Here is a 25,159-nt window from a genome sequence, read left to right as displayed (position 1 = left end):
TGTGGGCTCCTGCTTTGGGCTCCCCATGGGCGTCTGGTTGGCCGCTGTAAGAACAGAATGCTGGACTCGATGGGCCTTTGGCCTGATCCAGAAGGGTCCTTCTTATGGCTGGACTGGCCCTCTGCAATGTACGCACCTCACTAACCTTTGGAGAAAGAATGCCCAGAGGGTGTAGGGAGGAGAGGGGCACTGCGTTGGCACAGAGAAGCAGAGATCAGCACAGCTCGGTTTTGAAGCCGGATGCAGAAGGAGCGAGCCTACGCTGTAATTCTGTACACACACCTGCTTGGAGATAAGCCGCACTCCACTGAACAGGTAGCCAGGTCAGGAGCATCCCAGACCCTGAGATTGAAGGGACCAAACCTGAGACTGAAGGGGCAGCCCCGGGTGATGTCATAGGGAGGTGGGACCTGGAGATGGGGGAAAGAGGGTAGCAAAAAAACCTCCAATCCTCCCCAATGTCCATGCTACAATTTGCAACCGGCTCCTGCCAGTCTGAAGCTTGCAAGCTTCATGCACGGCCTTCTTGATTTTTATTCATTTATTATTATCATCATCATCATCATCCTCAACCGCGTCCCCGCCCACCTGGAGATTCAAGCCCCTCCACCTGCCGCCTGGAGGTGGCGAGGCAACCCTGGAGCCTTCAGGCCAGACCCTGCTGCTGAGAAGGCACGCACCGGGCGGCGCTGTCAGCTGCCACAGCAAACGAGGCGTCGGAGCGGTCATGTGCCATTGCATCTCTGAAAACGCAAAGCTCAGCGACCACCATAAGAAAACCGAAAGTTATGGCCGCGAAGGGGCCCGATGCGAACTGCGACCTACGATGGAACATCCCAGCCAAACCCGAGAAGCTCGCCTATTAGACCCGCTCGGGGTCTAATCTCCTTACCTGAACGTCCAGCACGGCCGCCTTGGGCTTTTCCTCCACGTCTTGCGCACCGGCAGCGGCAGCAGCGGCAGCAGGAGACGCGCGCAGCTCCGGCCGCTGCCTCCACCAGCAACCGCAAGCTGGATGGAGGACGAGGAAATCCGGGCCCACAGGAGCCGGCCGCTCATTGGCCGAGAGCGCGAAGCCCTCCGCTGCTATTGGCTGCGGGCGGAATCAGATGGATACATGGCGTTCTATTTTCCTGCACGGTGTTCTATCTCCCCCCTGCGTCGTAAGGCGAGCCGTCCGCCCTCCCACGACCGGCTGCTCCCGTATGACGCCAAGGGGTGTGCGCAAGAACGGTTTGTGGTGGGCCATCTGGCTCTCGGTTTTTTTCCTCACTTTCTCTTTCCAGTTTCTGCAGCTGGAATGAAAAGAGAAGTAGGAAGGAGTTGGCTGGAAGGGCTTATTGCTTTTGCCTGCGAATATGTTGCGTGCTTTGTTTTGTGCTCTTATGTTGTAAACCGCCCCGCGATGCTACGATGAAAGGCGGTATAGAAATTGAATAAATGACTAAATGAACGAGCCCTCTGACTGCTTACTGCAGTTATCCTCGCACCCATCCACCCTGCATGGTAGGTTAGGCTGTGGGAGGCAGTGGACCCCATGGTCACCCAATGGCTGAGTGGGGATTCGAACCGTGATCTCCCTTAGATGGTAGAGCATGGGACCCAGGGTCGTAGGTTCGAGTCCTATATTGGGAAAAACAATTCCTGCGATGCAAGGGGTTGGATTTGATGACCACCCAACTCCACAATTCTATGATTCGGGACGCGGTGGCGCTGTGGGTTAAACCACAGAGCCTAGGATTTGCTGATCAGAAGGTCGGCGGTTCGAATCCCCACGATGGGGTAAGCTCCCGTTGCTCGGTCCCTGCTCCTGCCAACCTAGCAGTTCGAAAGCACGTCAAAGTGCAAGTAGATAAATAGGTACCGCTCCGGCGGGAAGGTAAACGGCGTTTCCGTGCGCTGCTCTGGTTCGCCAGAAGCGGCTTAGTCATGCTGGCCACATGACCTGGAAGCTGTGCGCCGGCTCCCTCGGCCAATAAAGCGAGATAAGTGCCGCAACCCCAGAGTCGGCCACGACTAGACCTAATGGTCAGGGGTCCCTTTACCCTTTACCTATGAAATAGCTCTCCCAGGTCATAGCCCAACACTCTTGCTACACCATGCTGACTCTCCATAAGATTGGACTACATCTCCCATCAGCCCTGGTTAGCATGGCCTGTGGTGGTTAATAATATTGAGCAAGAACCCCAGGCCCAAATGTCGCCCTCTTGGCTCTCTCTAGGCCACACCCCTCCTCAGCCACACCCCTTATCCTGGCCATACCCCTCATTGGCTTTCTTTGGCACTCTCTCTGAGGTTTTGCTTTGATTCTGCCTGGTGAGAATGCATCCTTGCTTTCTAATAACACCTCTTTTGTTGGCCTGCAGGGAGTGGGATAGAGAAGGCACGTAGAAACAAGTCCAGTGTACAAAGGCAAAGTTATTGGCCCTGGCGTGTACCTTGCAAGGTTGCCTAGAAGAGAAGGAGGTCCCTGGGCTGAACCAAGTTTCCCTACCTCAGTCAAGGACGATGGGAGTTGTAGTCTGGCAACAACTGGAGGGTTACCGTTTCCCCACCTCTCACTTAGGGCCTTTGAACTAGAAAGGTGTGCCAAAGTCTTCGTGGAAAGGTGGGTTCTCGGGCAGGATTTGGAAGAAGTGAGAGAGGTCGCATCTCACAAGCTTTGTTGAGAGAGGCATCTCGAAGTCTGGGGAAAATTAAATGCACTTTGGTTCCTGCTCATAGCACCCCGTTCACCCTGTTCATAACATCCTGGTCACCGTTTTCCACTTCCACACACTGCCATACGCCGTTCTGTGTGACTGCGAGGTTTAATAAGGAGGGAGAAAAGGATTCCATTTGATAATCCATCGGCATGTGACCAGATGGCAGCCGCCTCTGAAAGCAGAATTGATACTGTCTCCCCGCCCTTTCCTTTCTAAGCAGACAAGGCTGCTTTCCTTGAAATGAGAACATTTCCTGCTGATGAAAGATGACAAAGGACGAGCCTGTCTGAAAAGGGTATGTGTGTGCGATGGGCTTAGGGAGAGACCCATAACAACAGGAGAGCATATGCTTTGCATGCTGAAGGTTGAATCCAGCTATACATCCAGTTAAAACAGATCAAGCAGTACGTGGGTGCAAAAATTCATTTTCCTGTTGCTCTGGAGAGCTGCCAGTCAGAACAGACAATATGGGGCTCCCTGCATTGCAGGGAGTTGGTACTAGATGGCCCTCGCGGTCCCAAATATTTATTGTACTTCTGCAGAACTTAGGGTTCTGCCAAGCATGCCAATTCTGGTTTCTCAGTGCTCTGATTCGGGCTCAGTTTCTGCCAGCCACCTTCGCTTGTTACTAGACAGAGGAGGGATGGCCTTTAAGAACAAACTTACAGAGAACAGGTCCAGCAAGGACTATTAGTCACGAGAGCTAAATGGAGCCTCCATGCTCAGAGGCTGTATATCTGAATAACGTATTCTAGGGACATATAATGGGGAGTCTTGTGTTTGGGCCTGCTTGTGAGCGGCTCCCCAAAATATGTGTGAATAGTTGGACTGCAAGGGGATAAGGGGAGGGGGTACAGCTCTTTCCCTTCGTGTGACTATACAAATGGACTCCAGGTGCTCAGTTTATATGTGAATGAGGCAGAAACCTGAATAAGCAAATGTTGCTCTCTTAATCACATCTGCTTTTGTCCTGTGAAAGGCCACTTTCTCAACTCAAACCACATCAACACAATTTTTCAGACTGCAGCTCACATTGGTTCTAGCCAATAGGGAGTATGGGAGGTGCTATCCCTTCCGATTCAAAAGAATCAAAGGATCATAGAGTTGGAAGGGACCCTGAGGATCATCTAGAGCAGCCCCTTGCAATGCAGGAATATGCAGCTGTCCCTTATGGGGATTGAACCTGCAACCTTTGTGCAATCAGCACTGCACTCTAACCAACTGAGCTATATAATGTGGCACTAGTAATATAAGTCATTGCTTGTTTGCTAATTGCATTTATAGCCCACCTTTTTCTCCAAGGAGCTACAAGGTTTTCCCCTTCATTTGAGTCCCACAACAACCCAGTGATGTAGGTTAAGCTGAGAACCAGCAAGCTCCATAGTTGAGTGGGAATTTGAACCCTGGTCTCCCAGGTCCTAATCTGTTACACCACACTGGCTACCCGAGCTGTTATGTTCTGTCTCTCTTATTGGACTGCAACATCAGTAGATCAATCGGCTAAGATTAATCCATTATTTTCTTTTCAGTTGAAAAGGGCGTCATTAATTAACCAAACATTATTTTTTAATTAATTTGTGGTTTTACTTAATCACAAAGGACAGAATGCCTCTTTTGAGATGGGGACTCCCTCCTAGAACACCCCTCCAAATGCCCCTTGCTATTGAGTCGTTAAATAAATAGAAATCTTTTTTTTTAAAGTGAATTTACTTGTGCACAAATTTATAGAAGTTTCATTGATTACAACTCACTTGGAATGAAAACCATTCTGCGATATTTTACTTATGAGCTGGAAGTTCACAAATATCCCTAGGAACAAATACGGTAAATAAAACATAAAACTCGCGTGGGTGAATTGTCTGAAATCGAGAGACAGACCCTGATATGGCTCTTTAAAAAAGCAAATTGAGAAGGAAAGGAAATGTAAGTGGGGGGGGGGAGAGGCATTTAGTTAATAGGGAGCGAATTGTTCTTTAACCTTGGGGAATAGGACACTGTGTGCTCAGCTGGAATATATGGAGAGGGCAGAAAGAAACTGCCAATGGTGGGGGCTCCCAGGCAGAAGTGGGATCAGGACCCCCCCTTGAAGAGGCCTCCCCCCACCCCCAGCTTTTTGGGAGAATCACAATACAGAAATAAAGCCGGTGTAGCCTTGTGCCAGCCTGGAGTTCCATTGACAGAGGACTTCACCAGTTGAATGTCAACCTGTCAGACAAAGGTCCAGACTCTGTCAGGAATGATGGGGGGAGCGGCTAATATGAATGTGGTCCCCCACCCATCGGGGCCCAGGCAGCAGAGCAAAGGGGTGGGGGTGTTTCCTGTTCTTGCTACAGAGAGTTACAAATCAGCAAGGTGCAGCAATTCTCTTCATCTGAAGATGCAGTTTTGAAGCTGCACCTGTTGAATTTCACCCTGTTTTGCAAAGGCACAGAAGACTTACCGGGAAAATGGAGAGAAACGAAAGGAAGACGGTGACAGACCTGAAAAGGTACCCACTTCCCCAACAGAGAGACCTGAACCTCTCCTTGAAGAAGTGTACTGTAGTTTTAATAATAATAATAATAATAATAATAATAATAATAATAATAATAATATTTATACCCTGCCCATCTGGCTGAGTTTCTCCAGCCACTCTAGGCAGCTCCCAACAGAATATTAAAAACATGATAAAACATCAAACATGAAAAACTTCCCTAAACAGGGCTGCCTTCAGATGTCTTAAAAAAGTCAGAGAGTTGTTTACAGTGGTACCTCAGGTTACATACGCTTCAGGTTACAGACTCCGCTAACCCAGAAATAGTGCTTCAGGATGAGAACAGAAATCGTGCTCTGGCGGCGCAGCGGCAGCAGGAGGCCCCATTAGCTAAAATGGTGCTACAGTTTCAGGTTAAGAATGGACCTTCAGAACGAATTAAGTACTTAACCCGAGGCACTACTGTATTTCCTTGACATCTGGTGGGAGGGCGTTCCACAGGGCGGGCGCCACTACAGAGAAGGCCCTCTGCCTGGTTCCCTGTAACATGGCTTCTCACAGTGTCCTGTGTTCCCACCCCCAACATAAATCCTGGCTATGCTAGGAGTATGCAGTCCCACCATGGGCGTAGCCAGGAATTTTGTTGGTGGAGGGGCCAGCTTTTGCTTTTTTTTTTTTTAGGGAATCATAGTTGAGATTTTTTTTTTAATGTAACCACCCCATAAAGAGGACATGGGGGGGGCAGGCTACGCCCATGAGTCCCACTGCATCCAATAGGCCTTAACCTCTGATCTAGTTAGACTGGCGAGGGAGAATGCGCCTCCTTTCGCTTATTTCAAAACGTGGCGGCCTGCCAGCCCTTGCCCCACCTCCGCCCTCCTCCTGCCCCTGAGCGGGGCGGCCCCCGCCAGGCTCTCACCCGGCCCTAGAACCCCCTCGGTCAGCTGCGTAAAGAGAGAGAGAGAGAGTGCGCGCGCGCACATGCATGCGCGCCGGGGCGTCTCCTTTAAGAGGGGGTTTCCCTGCGCCTGCCGGAGTCTCCGCCGTGTCTCCGCCGGGGGAGCCTCCTCTTCCCTCCTCCTCCTCCTCCTCTTCTTCCTCGGCGTCACGTGAGCCCGAGTCTTGTGACTGGCCTGCGAGGAGCGAAGCACATTGCCGCGGCGGGCGCGCCGTGCAGCTCCGGAGTTGCGCGGGTGCGTTCCTGGGGCGGGTGGGCAGGATCCGTCCATGCCCAGGGGGCGAAGGCGGCTTGCTGCTGTTGCTGCTGCTGGAGCTGCCGGCTTAGCGGGGCGAGGCTGCCTTCCCTTCCCGCCCTCCCTCTCCACCCTCCGGGCACCGAGCCTGCCGTGCGCTCTCCGCCTCGGAGAGTTGCGCGCCCCTCCGCGCTCTCCCGCCTGCCTTGCGGGCTTCTCCTCGCGGCTGATCCCCCGGCGGGGGCGGCCAGGAGCAGCCTCCGCCGCCGCCCTCCCCTTCGAGGATCATGGACAGCAAGCCCCTCCTCCAGGATAGACCCCCGGCTTACAGCCCCGCTAGCCAAGCGGGCGCCGGCTACGAGTACGGGCCGAACAGCTACGGGGCCATTCCGGCGCCCCAGCCCGGGTTCCAGCCGCCGCCGCCCTACACCTACCCCACCGGTCCTGGAGCTGGTAAGCCGGGAGAAGGGGGGCGGGCAAGGAGGATCTGGGTGTGGATTCTGCGGGAGGGGCGTTTAATGGAGAGGATCACCCCCTCTCCTGAACCTGTAGGAGTGAGGCAGGTTTCAGAGCACTGGGAGATGGGGGGCTGCAGCCCCACAAAGGCACCGGGGGGCTCGCCTGTCTCCATCCACACTGCGCGCTGGCGGCCGCAGCAGACAGAGGTTTGGGGTGGGAGGGGTGTGGGTGCAGGCGGGTCACGTGGTCAGGGCAGGAGACAGGCTTGACCCTCCCTGGGTGTTGGGAAAGGAGTGAGTCCCAGGTACTGGGCGCCCAAGTCAGGCTAAGTGGGTAGTTCTTGCGATAGGAAACGCTGCTCTTGTTGCGTGTTGTCAGCTATCAAGCAGGAGAACTTTTGCAATGTCAAGAAGGGGAAACGGGATTTCAGGGTTATGCAAATCATCAAGCCCTACACTTGAGGAAGTTTCCTGCCTTAAAAAAAAATAAAAATGAAAAGTTTGGGTTAGGAAACATTTTTCTTATTCTTGAATCAGTTGCACCTTATTTAAAAATAAAATTACAGTGGTACCTCAGGTTAAGTACTTAATTCATTCTGGAGGTCCGTTCTTAACCTGAAACTGTTCTTAACCTGAAGCACCACTTTAGCTAATGGGGCCTCCTGCTGCTGCCGTGCCGCTGGAGCACGATTTCTGTTCTCATCCTGAAGCAAAGTTCTTAACTCGAGGTACTATTTCTGGGTTAGCAGAGTCTGCAACCTGAAGCGTCTGTAACCTGAAGCGTATGTAACCTGAGGTACCACTGTATGCAAGAGTGGGGACTCGTAAACTGGTTCCCAGGAATGGTAGTTTTCTGTAGAAAAATTTATTTATTAAAAGTAATATTCCGCCCTCCTTCCCAAAGGAGCCCAATGTGGCAAACACATCAGCCTTAACACATCAGCCTTAAAACAATACAATAAAAAGTGCCAGTTATTTCACAACATACTTTTCTAGATAATAATTTTAAGGCTTCAAATTTAAGATTTAAGATTTAAGATTTTAAACAGTCCAGAAGCTGTTGCACGAGAAGTAGGATTTCTTCCAGTTACTGTTAGAGCTCCCAAGCTAAACATTCCAGGGGTTGTTTTTATATTTTAAAAAAACCAACAAGCTGTATTTCCTGCCTTTAAAAGGCAGCTCAGAAAGGCTTGTCTGCTTTCCCTTTCTGTTTTCCCTGTTAAAAATTGGACAGTGCAAAAATTCAGCCAGCCCGGCTACGCTGATTGAAAAGGCTTCCAAAACAGTTTAAACATTTAATATGATTTTTTTAAAAATAAAAAGCTTAATACTGTCTGGGGGAATTGTAGGTACAAAATATATGTAATTTAGATACCCCCCCACCCCGTACATTAGAAATGTTTTGTTTGTAGCTCTTTACATTGCACATATGCCAGAGCCTTGTGAGTTGGTGAGACGTGTTAAACAAAAGGAACCAGAGTTGGAAGGTTGTGAATTGAACTTGGAGTCTCCCAGAATTGAGTCCTGAGTCTTCCTAAGAACCTGCGTTGTTTAGGTCAGGTTCCGAATTACGATTGCCTTTTCTATGGTGGTAGAATTCCACTCGCCCTCTCTCAGCAAGGCCTTGTTATGGTTTATTCGTCCAACAATTCTAGAGAACTCTTCGAATTCTAGAATCCTCTGGGGGTCCAGATTCCGCTGGACTAGAACTCCCACCAGCCCTGTCCATTGGCCATATTGGTTGAGGTTGATGGGAGTGGGAGTCTTAACAGGCTCACGGGTTTCCACTACCTCTGATCCCCCGTACCATTGGTTCCTGGTCATGATGGCTGCACTGAAACTCTGGGTTCAGAGGCAGCATATTTATTATTTTTAGCAGGGATGGGGAACCTCAGGTCCAGGGGCCAAATGCGGCCTTCCCAGCCTGGGTTGGACGCAGAGGAATGGTGGGAGGAATCACCAAGGGAAGGAGGCTCAGAGCCCGGGGTGTGGTGGTGGGACAGCAATGAGTGGTCAGAGGGAGAAGAGGGAGATGATAGGGTTGATGGGAGTTGTAGTCTACAATGTCTGGAGGGCCACTGGTTTTTTAAAGTCCCTAAAATGGCAGAGATAATATAGTTTGGTGTGGAGCGGGCTATTTAGCTGGCTTGCATTTATTCTCTTTTTATAATTTTATTTATAGTTTCCGTTTATATACATTTCAATAGTTTAACAATAGTTGTAACAATTCAAACCTCGACTTCCTCCTCTTTCTGCGGTTCCTTAAATTTATTTTTACCATTTCCTGCACATTCTAAATTAACTTACTGTTTTATTCATCTATTTTAATTATATGTTCTTTTGAAACTGCAGGTTATTGCCGTAATCCTGCCAATGTCTTTATCTGTTTAAAACTTGTTTGTAAATATTCAATAAACCATTTCCATTCTTTTACAAAAAGTTTATTATCTTGATTTTTTATTCTTCCGGTAAGTTTCGTCATTTCTGCATAGTTCTTAAGTTTTTGTATCCATTCTTCTTTCATTAGGACTTCTTTCCATTTTGGGCCATGTAGCATTCTTGCAGCTATAGTTGCATACATAAATTTAGTCATGCTGGCCACATGACCTGGAAAGCTGTCTGCGGACAAATGCCGGCTCCCTTGGCCTGAAAGCAAGATGTGCGCCACAACCCCATAGTTGTCTTTGACTGGACTTAATTGTCCAGGGGTCCTTTACCTGCCTTTTACCTTTACACCTATAATTCCCAAGAGAAAAGCTTCTGGGTTTTTTAAAACAAATGCTATCTTAAACATCTTTTTCAATTCATTTTATATCATTTCCCAGTAAGCTTTAACAAGACAACCACATATGATAAGAAGTACCTTTCTCTTTGCTTTTCCAACACTTATTCGACTTCTATTCTTACATTTTTGCCAATCTACTAGGTGTTAGATACCATCTATATAACATTTTCATGTAATTTTCTCTTATACCATAACATGTTGTAAATTTTATATCCATATCCCACGATTGATCCCATGCTTCCATATCTATATTATAACCAATATCTATTGCCCAATGTATCATTGAAGATTTTATTTGCTCATCCTTTGTCTCCCATTCCAATAATATCTTACACATTTAAAACAGCATTTTAACATTACATTCTAAAAGGTCTCTCTCCAAGTGTGACATTTGTTCACCAAACCCTCATTTCCTGTCTTTCTTAAATACTTCGTTCAAATGATGGTATTCTATCCATGCTGTTAACATTCCTGATAAGTCCTCAAATTCTTTAAATTTGAACTCTCCTCCCTCCTCTCTTAATAAATTTCTATAAGTTGCCCAACCTTCCATCATAATCTTTTTCTTTACTGCTATGGCTTCCAATGGTGAGAGCCAAAGTGGTGTTTTTGTCTCCAATAAATTTTTATATTTATCCCATAGTCTATACAAATTTCCCCTGATTACATGGTTTGTAAATCCTTATGTACTTTCATCTTTTCATACCACAAATAAGCGTGCCAATCAAAAATATCATGACCTTCTAAGTCTAAAATATGCAAATTTTTCAATGTCAGCCATTCCTTCAACCAGCACAGACAAGATGCTTCATAATATAATCTCATCCAGGAGGGGAAAAGCTCATCTCTCTTTCGCATCTATCAGTATTTTATATTTTATTCTTGGCTTTTCCCCTTGAGCTGGCTTGCATTTCTTACGAACTACAACATTCTTCAAAGCGGTAAAATGAGGGAGCACTTTGATGCTGAAGTGTTTCTTGGAGTTGGGGACGTGACCCCAGAAAGGTGATGTCACAGGCATGGCCCAGTAGGTTCTTGTGAAACTTGCGATTGCAGACGGGATCCATTCCGGAGCTCCGGTTGGATCCTGAGGTTTCCGCAACTGGGGGTGCCGCTTCTGCGCATGGTGCGTAGAGCACTTCTGTGCATGCGGCAAAAAGAATACTTCTGGGTTTGCCGCTTTCGCAACCCGAAGTTTACGTTACCTGAGCGTAAGCCGAGGTTCTACTGTACTTGCATTCCATGAAGCTGGGGGAGTGGGGAATGTATTCAGCCCCAACCCCTCACCCCAAAGCACAACATATCTGAGGCTTGCGTGCCTGTAAGAAGCATTTTTTCCTTGATGGAAACATCAGCTTCAAGGAAAGGTTATCTTGTTCCCTTGCAACAAGTCATAGCTGCAGTAAAAAATAGCCCAGGAAAGGGTGCTTTGGGACAAAAATTCCAGTTCGAGTTCAAAGGGTGATGAGCTCATGCTTCTTTAGTAACCCCGTGGGGAGTTCAGCTTGCGGTTAAGGAGGATGGGTGGATGGGAAAAACGTTCTGGAACCTGAGTGACCTGAGAACTGAGGGCCACCCACTCCCTTCTGGGGGGCCACATGCTACTGTAGGTGGGGTCAGAGGCAAGAGTGGGTTGAGCAACAAATGTCCACCTTTGTACAGCCAAGGAAGAGGCGTTAGCAGAGTGCAGGGGGCGCAGTCCAGTCAGGCAAAGTGACCTGAATGCCAGAATGGCTTGGAGCAATCTCTGCGGAGAGAGCGGCTGTTAAACCATTCGGAGTACAGTGGTACCTTGGTTCCCAAACTTAATTTGTTCTGGAAGTCCATTCTAAAACCAAAGCGTTCTAAAACCAAGGTGCGCTTTCCCGTAGAAAGTAATGCAAAAGGGATTAGTCCGTTCCAGACTTCAACCCCCCAAACAGAAATTTAACATGAATTTTACTACCTCTATGGTTGTTCGGTTAATAGTTCTCTTGGCTTTGCAGCTTTTATCCATTTCTGCAGTCACACAATCAACGTAATCAGTAGCTCAACTAGGTTCTATGCAGTCACAAAAACAAAATTAACCGAAATAGCTGCACAAACAAAAACACGCATATCAAAAACAAAAGCGCCAAATATAAGCTCTAAATATCTAATTGGAAGCAGGGTACTTAAATCAGAAACGGAAAATTCAAACAGGAAGAAGAACACTCTAATCAGAAGCGGAGGACTAAAAACGGAGCACGTTCAGCTTCCGAAAAAAAGTTTGCAAACCAGAACAGTCACTTCCTCGTTTGCAGTGTTTGGGTTCCAAGTTGTTCGAGAACTAAGTTTTTCGAAAACCAAGATACCACTGTATTGCCACTCTGCCATATTTGACAGGCAGGCGGGGCCAAAACAGCCTCACTGGCCAAATGGATCTCCCTGGTGGGCCTAGTTAGGCCTGTGGATTGAAGGTTCCTCACCCCACCTTTAAATAAAATAAATCTTTCTAATAGTGAACTTGGGTGGTGTGGTAGTCAAAACTGAGGGGAGCTGGCAAAGAGGCGTGAGGGAATCCTGAGGCTTTCAAAAACCTAACTTTTAAAAAGTTATTCCAAAGAGGGCATGAAGGGCGGTATATGAATTTAATAAACACTCCATTAACACCACAGTAAGGACTGAACGCGTGCCATGCCTATGGAGGGCAGAGCAGGCTTCCCCAACCTGGTGCCCTCTGGATGTTGTTGGGCTCCAAATTCCAATCCACCCCAGCCGGCATGGCTGGTGGTCAAGCAAGATGGGAGTTGTAGTCCAGCAAACATCTGGAGGGCCACAGATCTCGGCTCCCAATGTAGAGCGATGCTGATAATTAACTTCCATTGGGGGGGGTTATTTGGGGGTCACAGTGGGTAAACGAGTTTAATTCCAGGTAGCCCCACATGTTGATGGCAATGTCTGATGGCCACGTGAAAAGCCCCAGGGCTGGGTGTGTGAGTAGTGAGTAGTGACACCTGTGGCACAGCCATCTTGCCTGTGAGATCCTGGGTGCGTGATTTTTTTTTAAGCAGGAGGAGGTGGGCTGTTTCTTTAATTATTATAAAGCACTTATCCATTTTCTTGGCTGGGAACTGGGACCCTTGGCTGAGTTCTCAAACTGTAGGTTTTCTTTTGCCATTTCCGTGGTGCTAAAGTATGCTCTTTGAAGTTAATAATTAGCCGAGTGTACGTCCGTAGGCCTGAAAACGGAGGAGAACTGAAACCTAGGAACAGTTTGCTATTGCATATGGTGAATATTAAGTCTTATCTGGAAGACTTTGTCCCAGTTCCATCTTGATGAATGCATGAGAGCGTGAGTGAGTGCCAGGAAGCACGTGAGAGAGAGAGAAAGAGAGAGAGAGAAAGAATGAATCCACAAAAATACCAATCCATAAAGATTTATCAGCTATGTGGTCACTTGGAAGCAAGGCAGGGGGAGGGCCCCACTGTCCTATTTATTGCCTGTGTTAACACAGATCTGTCCTTCACTTCCCCCACCCTTGGCTCATTTAATCATTTTGGAAAGCTGACTTTATTCAACAGATAGGAATGCCTGAAATAAATAGTGTTTTTCAATAATAAAAACACTCTGCGTTCAGACATCACACCGAACCATAGTTTATTTTTTGACAGTAATATTAAATATTACTAGTAATAATTAAACACAATGTGCAGTACTTCTCACATGTTATAAGTTACCTTATTTAATTTATGTAATATACAGCGTCAGTTTATATAAATATTTTTATTTCATTGGATAGTGGGAACGCAGGGGGAGATTAATTATGGTTATGAAATAAAAGAGTGAAGATTGGGTGCAGCAACGGGATGAATTTAAAAACAAAACAAAAAACAAACTACCACTGAAAATGGGGCGGGAAGTCAGTAGAACAAAAGAAAGAATTATGTATTGGAAATTTATGTGAATTTTTTTGAAATTTAATAAAATATATTTTTTTAAAAAAGAAAGCGTTGGTGTTCGGAAGGCATGGGGCGAACTGTAGAGCAGCATTCAGAAAATGCTTATCAATTTCTGTAACTAATAGATAAGAGAATTCAGGAGAGGTATGTCTCTACATGCAAACAGTTTCTGTTTGCTTAAAGTCTCTGTACAGTCTCTTTTTGCATGCTCCCCCCCCCCCATAAAAAAATCAGCTGACTGACTTCTCCACTGAGCAAACAAAAATGTGACTTGACCTGAATCCAGACTCTGGAAGAGTAATGTTCCCAAGAAAAAAAGAGGATTCTCCTTTAACTTTTGCAACCACAACACTAGTGCTCCCTGTGTCTGGCAACACTATAGTGAGGGTAGCCATCTGATGGGTCTCAAACCCTCGGTGAGTTAGGGACGTCGCCTGCATGCGAAGACATGCACTGGTGGATTGAGCAGATGAGACCAATAGTGGGTCCAATGGTCAAGAAGGCAGTTTCCACACGTGCTGTGTAGAGGGGAAAATGGAACTTGGCTACTTGGGAAGGAGCCCATCTAGGAGAAGGAAAACTCTGATCCTAAATCTCCACCGCCTTGGCGGAGTATCTTCAGGAGAAGAAAAGTCTAGGGAGTGTCATCTTTGGCGATCACTCGTAGCCGAGTAAGATTGTCTTCCATAAACATGATTTTAACAATGAGTCCGTAAGTGACTGTGGAAGCCAGTTCTGGATCCACACGTCCTTCCACAGTGGGGACATTGGTTTCCAGGCGGGAGTTGATCACGGTGTGGATTTGCCAAGCGTGCCTTCCTCTTAGTATGTTTCTCCCTTGCGTCCTGAGTCTGAGTGTCTTCAAAACCGATGACACCTTTGGTAAAGGCTGTTCTCCAGTTGGAGCGCTTGCAGGCAAGTGTTTCCCAATTGTTGGTGTTCATACTACATTTTTTTAGACTTGCCTTGAGACAGTCTTTAAACCTCTTTTGTTGACCAGCAGCATTACGCTTTCCATTACACTAGGGAGTGTAAACCCTACACAGATCCAGAGTGGGGTCTCTAAGATGGTTGGATGGCACCTTGTGTGCCTCCTCCTGGCAACTCCTGCAGCCATTCTGGTGCCAAACGTCTTGCTCTGCTTCCCTTTGGACCACATCAGCGAGGCTCAGAGGGGTGGGTGGGTCTTGTCATCTGGGCAGCCCAGGACCTCCATACATAACTGCCCAGGTTTGCACCCCAGAGAGGTCACTTTGGTGCTGCTAACACTGTGGTTTGACTTCACCCCCGGAGACACACTCCATTGTCTCTCAAGGCAGACGGATATCGACAACTATGGCCTCGCCTCTTAATTTCCAAAATGTTTTTAAAGCAACTTAACGTGCTCCTTTTCTGCTTCTTCCCCCACCAGGATATGTTGTGCCTTCGGGTCCACCGGCGCATAACTACCCCAACACCACGTACACGATAATCCAGCAACCTCCCACCACGTCCGTCGTTGTCGTTGGCGGCTGCCCAGCTTGCAGGTATTAGGACTGTTCTCATTTCTGTTACACCTCTCTTTTTAAGTACGGCCTCTTAAAAATCCATGTGAAACTGGAGTGGGGGGTGGGGAGGCTTGCAGCAAGAGAGATTAGAGTCACTTCCCCTGCATTTTTTTTTAAATGAAAAAGTAGCATTCTTCTTGTCAGGAAATGGCTGCTGTGCGGGTGGGGCAGAACACAAAATGGCTGCTCCCAGGGTTCCTTGGATGGATCCTTCTATTGGACAACAGACTTGTGTATGCTGTGTGGCTTGTCCTGTTTTCCAGTAACCAGCCTCCTGCCCTCAGGTGGCAGTGGAATATTTTTGCCTTTCACCAGTGTTGATATAAGATGCAACAGCCCACACAATCTGCTTCTATACATGTTGTAGGCCCCAGGTTTCTGAAAGACCTCCTCCTGCAGAGGCCCTTTTGGGAGTTAAGATCAGCAAAGCAGACCCTCTTGGTAGTTCTTACCTCCCTCAGATGTTTGGAAGGTGGTGATCTGAGAGAAGGCATTCTCTGCGGCAGCCCATAGTTCTTGAATTTCTTTTCCTCACCCCAAGGTGTGCCTGGCACTCTCACTATACAGCTGAAGATGTGCCTCTTTATGCTGGCCTTTGGCACCTGAGCTGTATATTTGTTTGGACCCACTCCAGTTGTGATCGTAACGAACTGTTTTAATAAATACAGGTGGTAAATGCAATAGTGATGTTGTATTATTGTAACAGTAGTTCATTTTGCTCCAGACAGCAAATAATCCTTTCTCTCAGGGGAGCGAAATGTCTCATACCAGGCAAGTACGTAACTAGACTTTGATGGTTCCCCAGCCATTGGTCAAATTGACTGGGGCTGGTGGGAGTTTTATCCCAGCACTCACAAGTGCCTGGACCAAGATGTCGAAGCTGCTGAGCAAGGAGCAGCTTGCACCAGTCAAGTCCTTAGCCAGCGGATTCCACGTTGCAAAGATCATGACTTTAATTGGCTTATTCGTTAGCAGCGTTGAAAAGCAAGGTCAGGGTGTTTTTCGAGACCAGAGGCAAAAGGCCAAGCACGCCTGGAGTATCCAGCCTAGTGATAAACTGACCACTTTGTTTTTTTATTGTATTATTACTTTTTTTCAAACCTACCTTCTGACTTTATGTTGTCCACTGAAGGAAGTGTTATTAGTTTCCGGGGGGTGGGTGGGAATCTTTTGCATCCCCCTTAACCCAGAAAATGGCAGGAGTAACATGACAAAATTCAAGGCAGCATCCTGGACTGAAGTTCTTCCACGCCATTTTTGTGGGGGAGCAGAAGCAGGCAAGTGTGGAAATGGATGCCCAACGTTGCCCAATGAAGTTTGTTGTTCTTTCACACCATGCCCACTGGCGTGAATGAAATGCCAGTGTCTTGGCCAGAAAGCCACAGTCCCATATCACAACAGGTAGTGCGGTGTGAAAAGAACATTAGAAAACAGGACAGAGGTGCTAGCATTATAATCAGGAAACTGAACACAATATTTCCCTATGTCTTATTGTGCCACAGATGCAAAATGACTGACCGGCCGTGAAATATTCTGGGGGGACAGACTCGCAGTTGACATTGTTTTATAATTATTCAGATCAAAGTAAAAGGGAATTTGGAGAGGAAAACGAAATGTTGAATGATCTGTGTTGGGAAGTATCAAGAGGGTGTTTTTTGTTTGCAAAGGATAGGAGGGAATCACAAGTGTCATGAGATGATCTTTGTGGAGCCAGAGGGTGGGGAACTTGTTTACCCCTCAGATATTGCTGGACTCAGACTCCCATCCACTGGGGCTTTTGGACATGCTGGCTGGGCCCGATGATGGGAGTTGGCTTCCAACAGCACGGGCTGGGAAACAGACTTCTCACCCCTGTTGTAGAGAGAAGGCACCTCTTTTCCCCTTGCGGCTGTAAGGAGTAAAGGGGTGAAGAGGAGAGGGCTGTTGGTGACTACTCGCCATGATGGCTAAGAACAGGATGCTAGACTAACCAGATAGGCCATTGGAAGCTGCTTTATACAGAGTCAGGCCATTGGTCCATCTAGCTCAGCACTGTCAACACGGACAGGTGGTGCGGCTCTGCAGGATTTCAGACAAGGTTCTGTCCCAGGTGCTCCCTGGAGATGCTTGGAACTGAACCTCGGACTTTCTAAATGCAAAGCCGATGTTCTGCCTCAGAGCCACAGCTGCTCCCCAGCCCAGAGAGACAGCAGGAGGAGGGAAACCTGAAACAGATGGAGTGATTGAAGAAAGAGGGGAAAGGGAGTACGCCCCCCCCCGCTAACCAGAGGAAGCTGGCCCATTGGGGCAAGTGGGGCGCTGCCAACCCCCCCCCCCGGTCTGCTGCCTTACCTACTTCTTGTCCAAGAAGTGGCACTCCTCCTTAGTGTTGCTTTTGTGGAATTACTGTATTTTTCGCCCTATAGGACGCACTTTCCCCCCTCCAAAAATGAAGGGGAAATGTGTGTGCGTCCTATGGGGCGAATGCAGGCTTTCGCTGAAGCCTGGAGAGCGAGAGGGGTTGGTGCGCACCGACCCCTCTCGCTCTCCAGGCTTCAGGAAGCTCTCCACAAGCCTTGGGAGCCCACGGGAGTTCACATCGGGCTCCCTAGGTTTGCGGATAGCAGCCTGCATCTCGAAGCCTGGGGCGCGCTGCAGGTCGGTTCCCTGACCTGGTTTGGAGGCTGGCGGTGGGGAGATGCCCGCTTCTCCCTGCCGCCAGCCCCACAAGCTTGGGGGACAGCTGTTCCCCGACCTGGTTTGGGCTTCAGGCAGATATCCGCAAGCCGTGGGAGCCCGGCGGGAAGTCGTGCCGGTCTCCCAAGGCTTGCGGAGAGCTGTCTGTTCTGGGGGCTGGGGTCGGGGGAAGCTCGGGCTTCCCCCGCCCCAGCCCTGCGCCTGGGGGGGAAATAAATTTTTTCCCTTTATTCCCCCCCCCCAAGAAACTAGCTGCGTCCTATGGGCCGGTGTGCCCTATGGGGCGAAAAATACGGTAGTTGCCTCTGCCTGTTATTGGCTTTGCTTGGGCTCCTTGCCTTCTGTCCTGCCAGTCTTTATGGGCATCATCCTCCCTGGCCGCCAGCATGTGGCCCCTGATGGATCTCTCCCCCCCCATCCTTCCTGGAATGTAGTCCTTGATAGACAAGATTCCTCTATTTTGGTGTGGGAGATGCTAACTCTAGAACTTTGTCACTGGCTTGGCAAAGGGGCAATGACATTTGACCAAAGGTGTTGTGGACAACTATTTAATAAATCCTAATAGTTCACCAAGCAGCAGCAGCAGCAGCAGCCAGGCAGCTTAAGTGAGGGCCCCTGCTTGTGGTATAAATAAACACTGCCTATTTTTAGAGCCTCTGGGAGTGGCGTGGCTTTAAGCCACAGGAAAGCTGCTTAAGTTCTCCAGGCAAACTCTTACTTTATAGCTAAGATTAGCCTGTCTTTAAATGAAGCCTGTTACTGTCCCCTTCCTGGCTTCCCCTTCCTTCATTATCTGTTCTTAAGAGGAAACTCCCATGAAGGAAACAGTGTGTTATTTGTGTTTCCAAAACTCTATATGGGTAGCAGTGAGCTAAGGTAGTATCCTGACCCCTGCTCTGCCCATGGAAATGGGCACTAACTTGGAGGATAAGGCTATCAAGGGCTACTAGCCATGTTGGCTATGCTCTGCCTCCACAGTCAGAGGAGGGAGGGTTCTTGTGCTCAGATCCTGCTTGAGGGATGTCTTGTTGGCCAGTGAGAACAGGATGCTGGACTAGATCCAGCAGGGCTCTTCTTGTGCAAGACAGAAATCTCCATTGAGGCAGAGAAAAGATGCACGCTCAGCAAGAGGTAATGAGTCACGGCAGCTGCTGTGGCAGGAAAAGCGAGGCTAGCTGGACTGGAAGCAGTGGTCTTGAGCTGAAAGAGTCCAAGATCAGGGCAAGGAGGTCAGAACTGCATGGAAGCAGCAGACCCAATGGGTTGGCACACCCACACACCCAGCCTTTGAAGATGAGAAAAGTGTGCTTGCTCCTGCAGTGTGCAGATGCTCATTGCATTGGGGAGAATGCAGCTGTTCCCAGCGACAGAAGCGTCTCCGGGTCCTGGGTGAGTTGTCAGTGTCCTCCTCTTTGGACTGTGGTCCCTCCATCTCAAATGATGGGCCGATGCCTTTTCTGGATCCTGTTGCTGTGCAACAGGGAGATGGGAGTTCTGTTTCCCCAGCTGGCAGAGCCACATCCTGGAAGGGGGAGGTACCCACCTCCTCCAGCCTCTGTTCTTGGGACTCAGCCTCCTCCTTTATGCTTCCTCCTGTATCCTCTCCTTGCCCGTCTCAGCCTGCTTCTCTACTGGTGGCACCTTGAGACTCAAGACAGGCAGGACAAGGAGTGGGGAGTAAATGTTCAGCCTACAATTAAGCAGTGGGAATGCTGCAAACAACTACCAAACACTGTGTTCATTGGGCAGCACCCTTAGGCTTCATGTCTAGCCCTTGGCAACCTGATGAGCTCCAGATATTTGGTCTGCAAATCCAGTGAGCTAGCCTGGTTGTGGGATGCTGGAGCTGCTGGGTTGGGGCTAGTGGGAATTGCAAGAATAATTCAATTGGTTTCACAAAGTCTAAAATACCCATACTTGAAACTCTGAAAAACCACAAAATGACTGGGTTACACCACAAGAAAAGCTTTCCTAAACAAAAATGTATCCAGTAGGCACCGAAACATAATCACACTAGGCTTCTGTCTGATTTTGGCTTGCAGTTGATTCTAGAGAGCTGGCGCTGCAACACTAAAAGCCTGGTTTCCAGTACATACTGTATTTTTCGCCCCATAGGACGCACTTTTCCCCCTCCAAAAATGAAGGGGAAATGTGTGTGCGTCCTATGGGGCGAATGCAGGCTTTCGCTGAAGCCTGGAGAGTGAGAGGGGTCGGTGCACAGCGATGCCTCTAGCTCTCCAGGCTTCAGGAAGCTATCCGCAAGCCTTGCAAGCCCGGCGGGAGTTCCCGCGGACTCACAAGGCTTGCGGGCAGCAGCCTGCAGCCCGAAGCACGGTGAGCCCTCCGGAGGGCGCCCCCTGCTTCGGGTGGGTGTCTGCAAGCCTTGCGCGCCCGGCGGGACCTCCTGCCGGGCGCGCGAGGCAGCCTGCAGCCCGAAGCATGGTGAGCCCTCCGGAGGGTTGCCTGTGCTTCGGGCGGGTGTCTGCAAGCCTTGCGCGCCCGGCGGGACCTCCTGCCGGGCGCGCAAGGCTTGGGGCGGCAGCCTGCAGCCCGAAGCACGAGGAGCCCTCCGGAGGGTGCCCCGTGCTTTGGGCAGGTGTGCGCAAGGCTTGGGGCTGCACCCGCGGCTGGGGGGGGGAATTTTTTTTTTATTCATTTCCCTCCCAAAAAACGAGGTGCGTCCTATGGGCCGGTGCGCCCTATAGGACGAAAAATACGGTACTTTAAGTCAGTGAGGGGAACGGGACCTCATGGGCACCAGGGAGGGCCTCTCTGGGCACATCTGCACCCACAGGTACCACATTGGTGAGCTACACCTAAAATTAGCATTGGCAGATTTTATATGAATCTGTGTCCCCCTTTTTTGGTGTGATGCATAAATGGCTGCCCTACTTTAGCAGCAAAGGAGCAATGCAGCCTGTTAGGGTCTAGGACAAGGGCAGGGATCCTTTTTCAGCCCGAGGGCCGCATTCCCTTCTAGGTAGTCTTCTGGGGGGCCACGTCCCTATGGTAGGCAGAGCTTGAGACAAAAGTGGGTAGAGCAGATAAACTTTCCCTTTTCCGAAACCTAACCTGGGGTAAAATCCTAAAAAAGGCTCACAACTTTAATCCTAAAAAAAAGATAACAACTTTGGTCGGCCCTCACGGCCCTTCACTTCATCAAATCTGGCCTTCTTTGAAAAAGGTTTGGACACCATGGACCTTCCACCTGCCGCTCGTTCTCCCAGAGCCCCCCCCTCCGGTGTCTCTTTTGTCAACTGTGTGCCATTGTTCTGTGTAGCTTGCTCTTTTCATCACTGGAGAAATGGCAAGAGTCCATTGCTGGCACCTGGCCCCTGCTGAAACACATTTGCATCTGCATTTCAAGGTCATTCCAGTTCCCTTTCTTTTTCTTTTTGGCTTTTCTTGCACATGTGATTGCCAAAGGACGCCCACTGTTTTCGTGAAATCAACACTGCTCCACTTCTGCTCTTGAGAAAACCTGGCAGAAAACTTGTGACTTTTACCCAGAGTAAAAATGCTGAGGCTATCTCTTTCCCCATCTGAGCGGATTCTCAGTGCCTAGAACTCTCCCCTGCCCCCCACTATGAAAATCCAACAACAAAAAACCCCCCAGAGGGATCTGTTTCTCCCGAGACATCAGTGAAGGGTGAGCTTTCTGTGTGACTGAAGGAATCTCACACGGCTCTTAAGAACGGCTTTGGAAAAACTCTCTCTAGGAGAGGTGACCTCCGTTGGACTGGGAAGCAAACGAAGAAGTTGCCAAAGGAAATAAGCTCATTTGTTGGTGCAGATGAGAAGCCTCTCTCCCCGTTTGTCGCACATATTACGTAATGGGCTATTTGGCGACAATTTCCACATCTCTTTTCTTCTCCGTCTCCCATCCTAACTTTAAACATGCAGAGTAAGCCTTGGTAATGTCTGACTGTCCATGAATTGCTTCTAGTCATGTCTGGAAGGGCGTTTCTTCAAAACATCTGGTCTGGCAGCAGAAGCGCCCGCCTCTCGACCAAAACAAGGGAGACCTTTTATCTCAGTTTTGAAAGCTATTGAATGCTAAGTCATCACAGGGCCTCTTGGCTAAAATACAGTGTTGTTTCGTAAGGGGAGGGAGCATGGGAATTCAAAAGCAATTTTTAAAAAGTGCTGCATTACTGTAGTCCATTAACATTTCTGACTTCAAGAAATAAAATTTTAAACCAAAGGGTTTAAACACATATTTTTAAAAACTTGATTTTTTAGGTTTTGTTTTGATTTGTATTGAAGGTTTTATCTGTTTTAAAATGTGCTGTAAGTTGGTGCTTTTCAAAGCTAGCCAATGTGGTGGGCTGGCAAATTCCCCACCCCCCAATGTCCATGGACTGGTACCATATTTGGTCTCTGAAGCATCCCAGCCAACCTGGGCTGTGGTGGAGTTGTCAGGGACTAGCAGCTAGTGGTTGTTTGGGGACCACCACTTTGAGTAGCGCTGTTTTAAGTTAGAATTGTACCTTGGTTCTCAAACGCCTTGGTACTTACACGTTTTGGGTCCCAAACAGCGCAAAACTGGAAGTGTTCCGGTTTGCGAACGTTTTTTGGAAGCCGAATGTCCGAAGCTGCTTCCGATTGAGTGCAGGAAGCTCCTGCAGCCAATTGGAAGCCACACTTTGGTTTTTGAAAGTCAAATGGACCTCCGGAATAGATTACGTTCGAGAACCAAGGTACAATGGTATTTGTTAAGCAAAGGTCTTCGTGTAGCTAAAAATTAAAAAAAAAAGTTGTGAGCTAGCTTTGAAGATGAGTGTGCGAAAAGCAACTTGTTAGGGATAGTTTATTCGAAAACATATTTCTATCATCTAAGAGACATTAAAAAAGTGCATCTAAGAGACATTAAAAAGGCTTTAAAAGAGACATTAAAAAGCTTTATAGACTGTATTGCTGCAAGAGACCAATCTTCAGAAAGTTTGCCATTCTGTCAAGCTTGGTGCTCATTTTATACATTTTCTTTTTAAAGAGCAATTATAGGAACTTACTTTCTCTCTCTCTCTCTCTCTTGCAGAGTTGGTGTTTTGGAAGACACATTCACCTGTCTCGGTGTCTTTTGTGCCATCGTATTCTTTCCTATTGGAATTCTCTTCTGTCTTGCATTGAGGCAACGAAGATGTCCTAACTGCGGTGCAACGTTTGGTTAAGGGATCAACACAAATAGGCTTTTTGGAAGCTGTAACTATTGTAGTACCTTTTTTCTAATGTAAATGTCATGTACAATCAAGTTTATGCTTCAGAGATGATTTTGTAAAAGTGTGATGAAATTAGTCTGTCTCTTTCTCTTCTCTTGCATGCGAAACTGATCTATGAGCATGTGTGTGTGTGTGTGTGTGTGTGTGTAAGACACCAATCCACCCCCACCCCCCGCTTTCTGTTTAAAATGCACCTTTTGGAAATTTAAATAAAAGTGGGATTTTGCAACTTCACTGGGGCCCAGCTCTTTCTTCTAAAGAGAATTAAAATTTAGTAACGCCAGTGCAAACCACCACAAGCTAAGGTAGGCTTGTTCCATTAGGCATCTTTGCCTAATAAATGCAGTCTGAACTCACCACCAAGCCACCAATTTCATCTCCACCTTTATTTAATTTGAAATTTATAGTTGGCTCTTTAGTTGTTCCCAAAGCAGGTTACAATTAAAACACAAATTTGTTTCCTGCAACTTGTTTTTTTTATGAAAAATATAGCATGAATACAACACACAGTTTATGCATTACACACATACATTTGTGTCTCAGCATCAGCATACCTAAAAAGCTACTTCTGGGAATACAGGGGGGCAAGTGCTCTGTCTGCCCCTTGATTAGGCTCTGCCCCTCTTTGAAGCAACTGCCTCCAAATCCCACAAACTGGTTTAACGTGTGAAGTGTGTCAGGAATGCTGTGAGCTAGGAGTCAGCTGGTTTGCCCTTAATTCACATGTGAAATGCACACATCTCATGGGTAGTACTACAAGTTCTAACACAATGCTTGACATGTGCCACATCTTTGGATATACTTGACAGAACTTGTCACAAGGTACCACTAGTTACATTTATTTGACCAGCACATTATCTTAAGCAACTGCCTTGCTCCAAACACTGCTTCTTAATGTCCAGCCTTGGACATATATGTATCCCATTTTTGTGATGTTATCAGTGCTACACATATTCCAGAGGACACACATCCCCTTTCTAAATCTAGGTTAAGATCTTCCAGTTCAGAGCTTGGCTTCTGGAAAAGGGACCGGGTGTGCTTTGCACTCTTAATATTTAATAAAAACCCTAATGTCTATGCCAATGAAGGTTGTAGAGTTAAGCATGGAAGCTCAGGGCAGTGAAAAATACATGCACGCACATTAATGCTTGTGGACTGCTGGTTCTGCTCTAAAACTGAGAGATTTAGTTAGTCCTTGCAGATATAAAAGCTGCTTGCCCTCAATCAAGCAGCCAATGTGATGCTTTCCAGAGCCTATTGGCCTCAGCCAGCATAAACTACAACTCTTACAAACCCTGATGGTTTGCTAACAACTTCTGGAAAGCACCTTGTTGGCTAGCCCTGCTCTGAATGGCTACCCCAGTACCAGGAGCAAAACTGGCCATTAACTACAGCTGGAAGTTATGCCACAACTCTGAACAGAAGGCCTCCAGTACCTGCTGGGATGCTTCTGCTAGTATTTAAGATCAAATACATGATTGCTGCCAAGCAACCTTAATCATCTGCATTTGGTTTAGCAAAAAAGACCATTCGCTTAGGTAACTACTTGTGCACCAAAGTAATTTTTAAATGTTTTCACAAGACACTGGAGTCCAAACAACTATTTGCTTATACACAAAGGGGCTGCACATACCTAATCTTATTGAACATTGAAATCAGAGTTCACCTGCCCCATCTAAAATTCCTTCTGAAAGATTCAAAAGCTATTTGTGTGTTGCTGCTGTTTTAAGAAATAGTTATTAACTCCCCTTTGGGCACCCAAAAACCAAACTCACTATATTTTGTGGATAAAAATCTGGAGGCCACAAGTTCCCCAATCTTTGATGTGACAGAGTATATTTCATAGCGCTTTTTCTATGTAGTTGTCACTGGTAGTTATATTTACATCCTGTCTTCCAAAGTACACAGCAGCATATGATTCTACCCCACTTGCATTTCTCTTTACAACAGTTCTGTGAGGTAGGTTAACACCAAGAGATAGTTATTGTTTCAGAGTCACGTGGTGAGCTTTATGGCTATGGGGAGAGTTGATTCTAAATCAGGGTCCTATTTTAACTGTTTTACCAACCTAGTGCCTCTCAGATGTTTTACACCACTCACCCATCCCCACTTAGCCTCCAGCTGGTCTGATTTAAATTGTCAGCCACACTTTTTAGAGCCCTGCCCTGTCCAAAATAGTTAA

The 25,159-nt window shown here is 47.6% G+C and overlaps 2 protein-coding genes across 2 annotated transcripts in view; one reads left to right on the top strand and one right to left on the bottom strand.

Moving 5' to 3' along the window:
• TECPR1 (tectonin beta-propeller repeat containing 1) overlaps positions 1-1,270 on the bottom strand; it is a 41,856-nt gene extending 40,586 nt beyond the window's left edge. The window contains exon 1 of the mRNA XM_053365493.1: positions 893-1,270. The gene's annotated coding sequence lies outside the window, so the exon portion shown is untranslated. The remainder of the gene's footprint in view (positions 1-892) is intronic.
• Positions 1,271-6,186: 4,916 nt separating this feature from the next.
• Positions 6,187-23,211, top strand: BRI3 (brain protein I3). The gene is made up of 3 exons (XM_053365497.1): positions 6,187-6,824; positions 14,947-15,061; positions 22,797-23,211. The coding sequence occupies exons 1-3, from the start codon at positions 6,659-6,661 to the stop codon at positions 22,927-22,929; spliced, it is 414 nt and encodes a 137-aa protein (XP_053221472.1). The 5' UTR covers positions 6,187-6,658; the 3' UTR covers positions 22,930-23,211.
• The last annotated feature ends 1,948 nt before the right edge of the window (positions 23,212-25,159 follow it).

Source organism: Podarcis raffonei, chromosome 14, assembly GCF_027172205.1.
Source record: "Podarcis raffonei isolate rPodRaf1 chromosome 14, rPodRaf1.pri, whole genome shotgun sequence".
NCBI classification, from domain to species: domain Eukaryota; kingdom Metazoa; phylum Chordata; class Lepidosauria; order Squamata; family Lacertidae; genus Podarcis; species Podarcis raffonei.
Note: the sequence above shows the minus strand (reverse complement) of the source record. Positions and strands in the feature narration are given on the sequence as shown.

What these genes read in the sequence shown, in the direction of transcription:
- BRI3 (XM_053365497.1), top strand. Translation starts at nt 6,659, where the DNA reads ATGGACAGCAAGCCCCTCCTCCAGGATAGACCCCCGGCTTACAGCCCC. An exon ending in CCCCACCGGTCCTGGAGCTG is followed by an intron (nt 6,825 to 14,946) that starts GTAAGCCGGGAG and finishes TTCCCCCACCAG; the next exon opens with GATATGTTGTGCCTTCGGGT. An exon ending in GGCGGCTGCCCAGCTTGCAG is followed by an intron (nt 15,062 to 22,796) that starts GTATTAGGACTG and finishes TCTCTCTTGCAG; the next exon opens with AGTTGGTGTTTTGGAAGACA.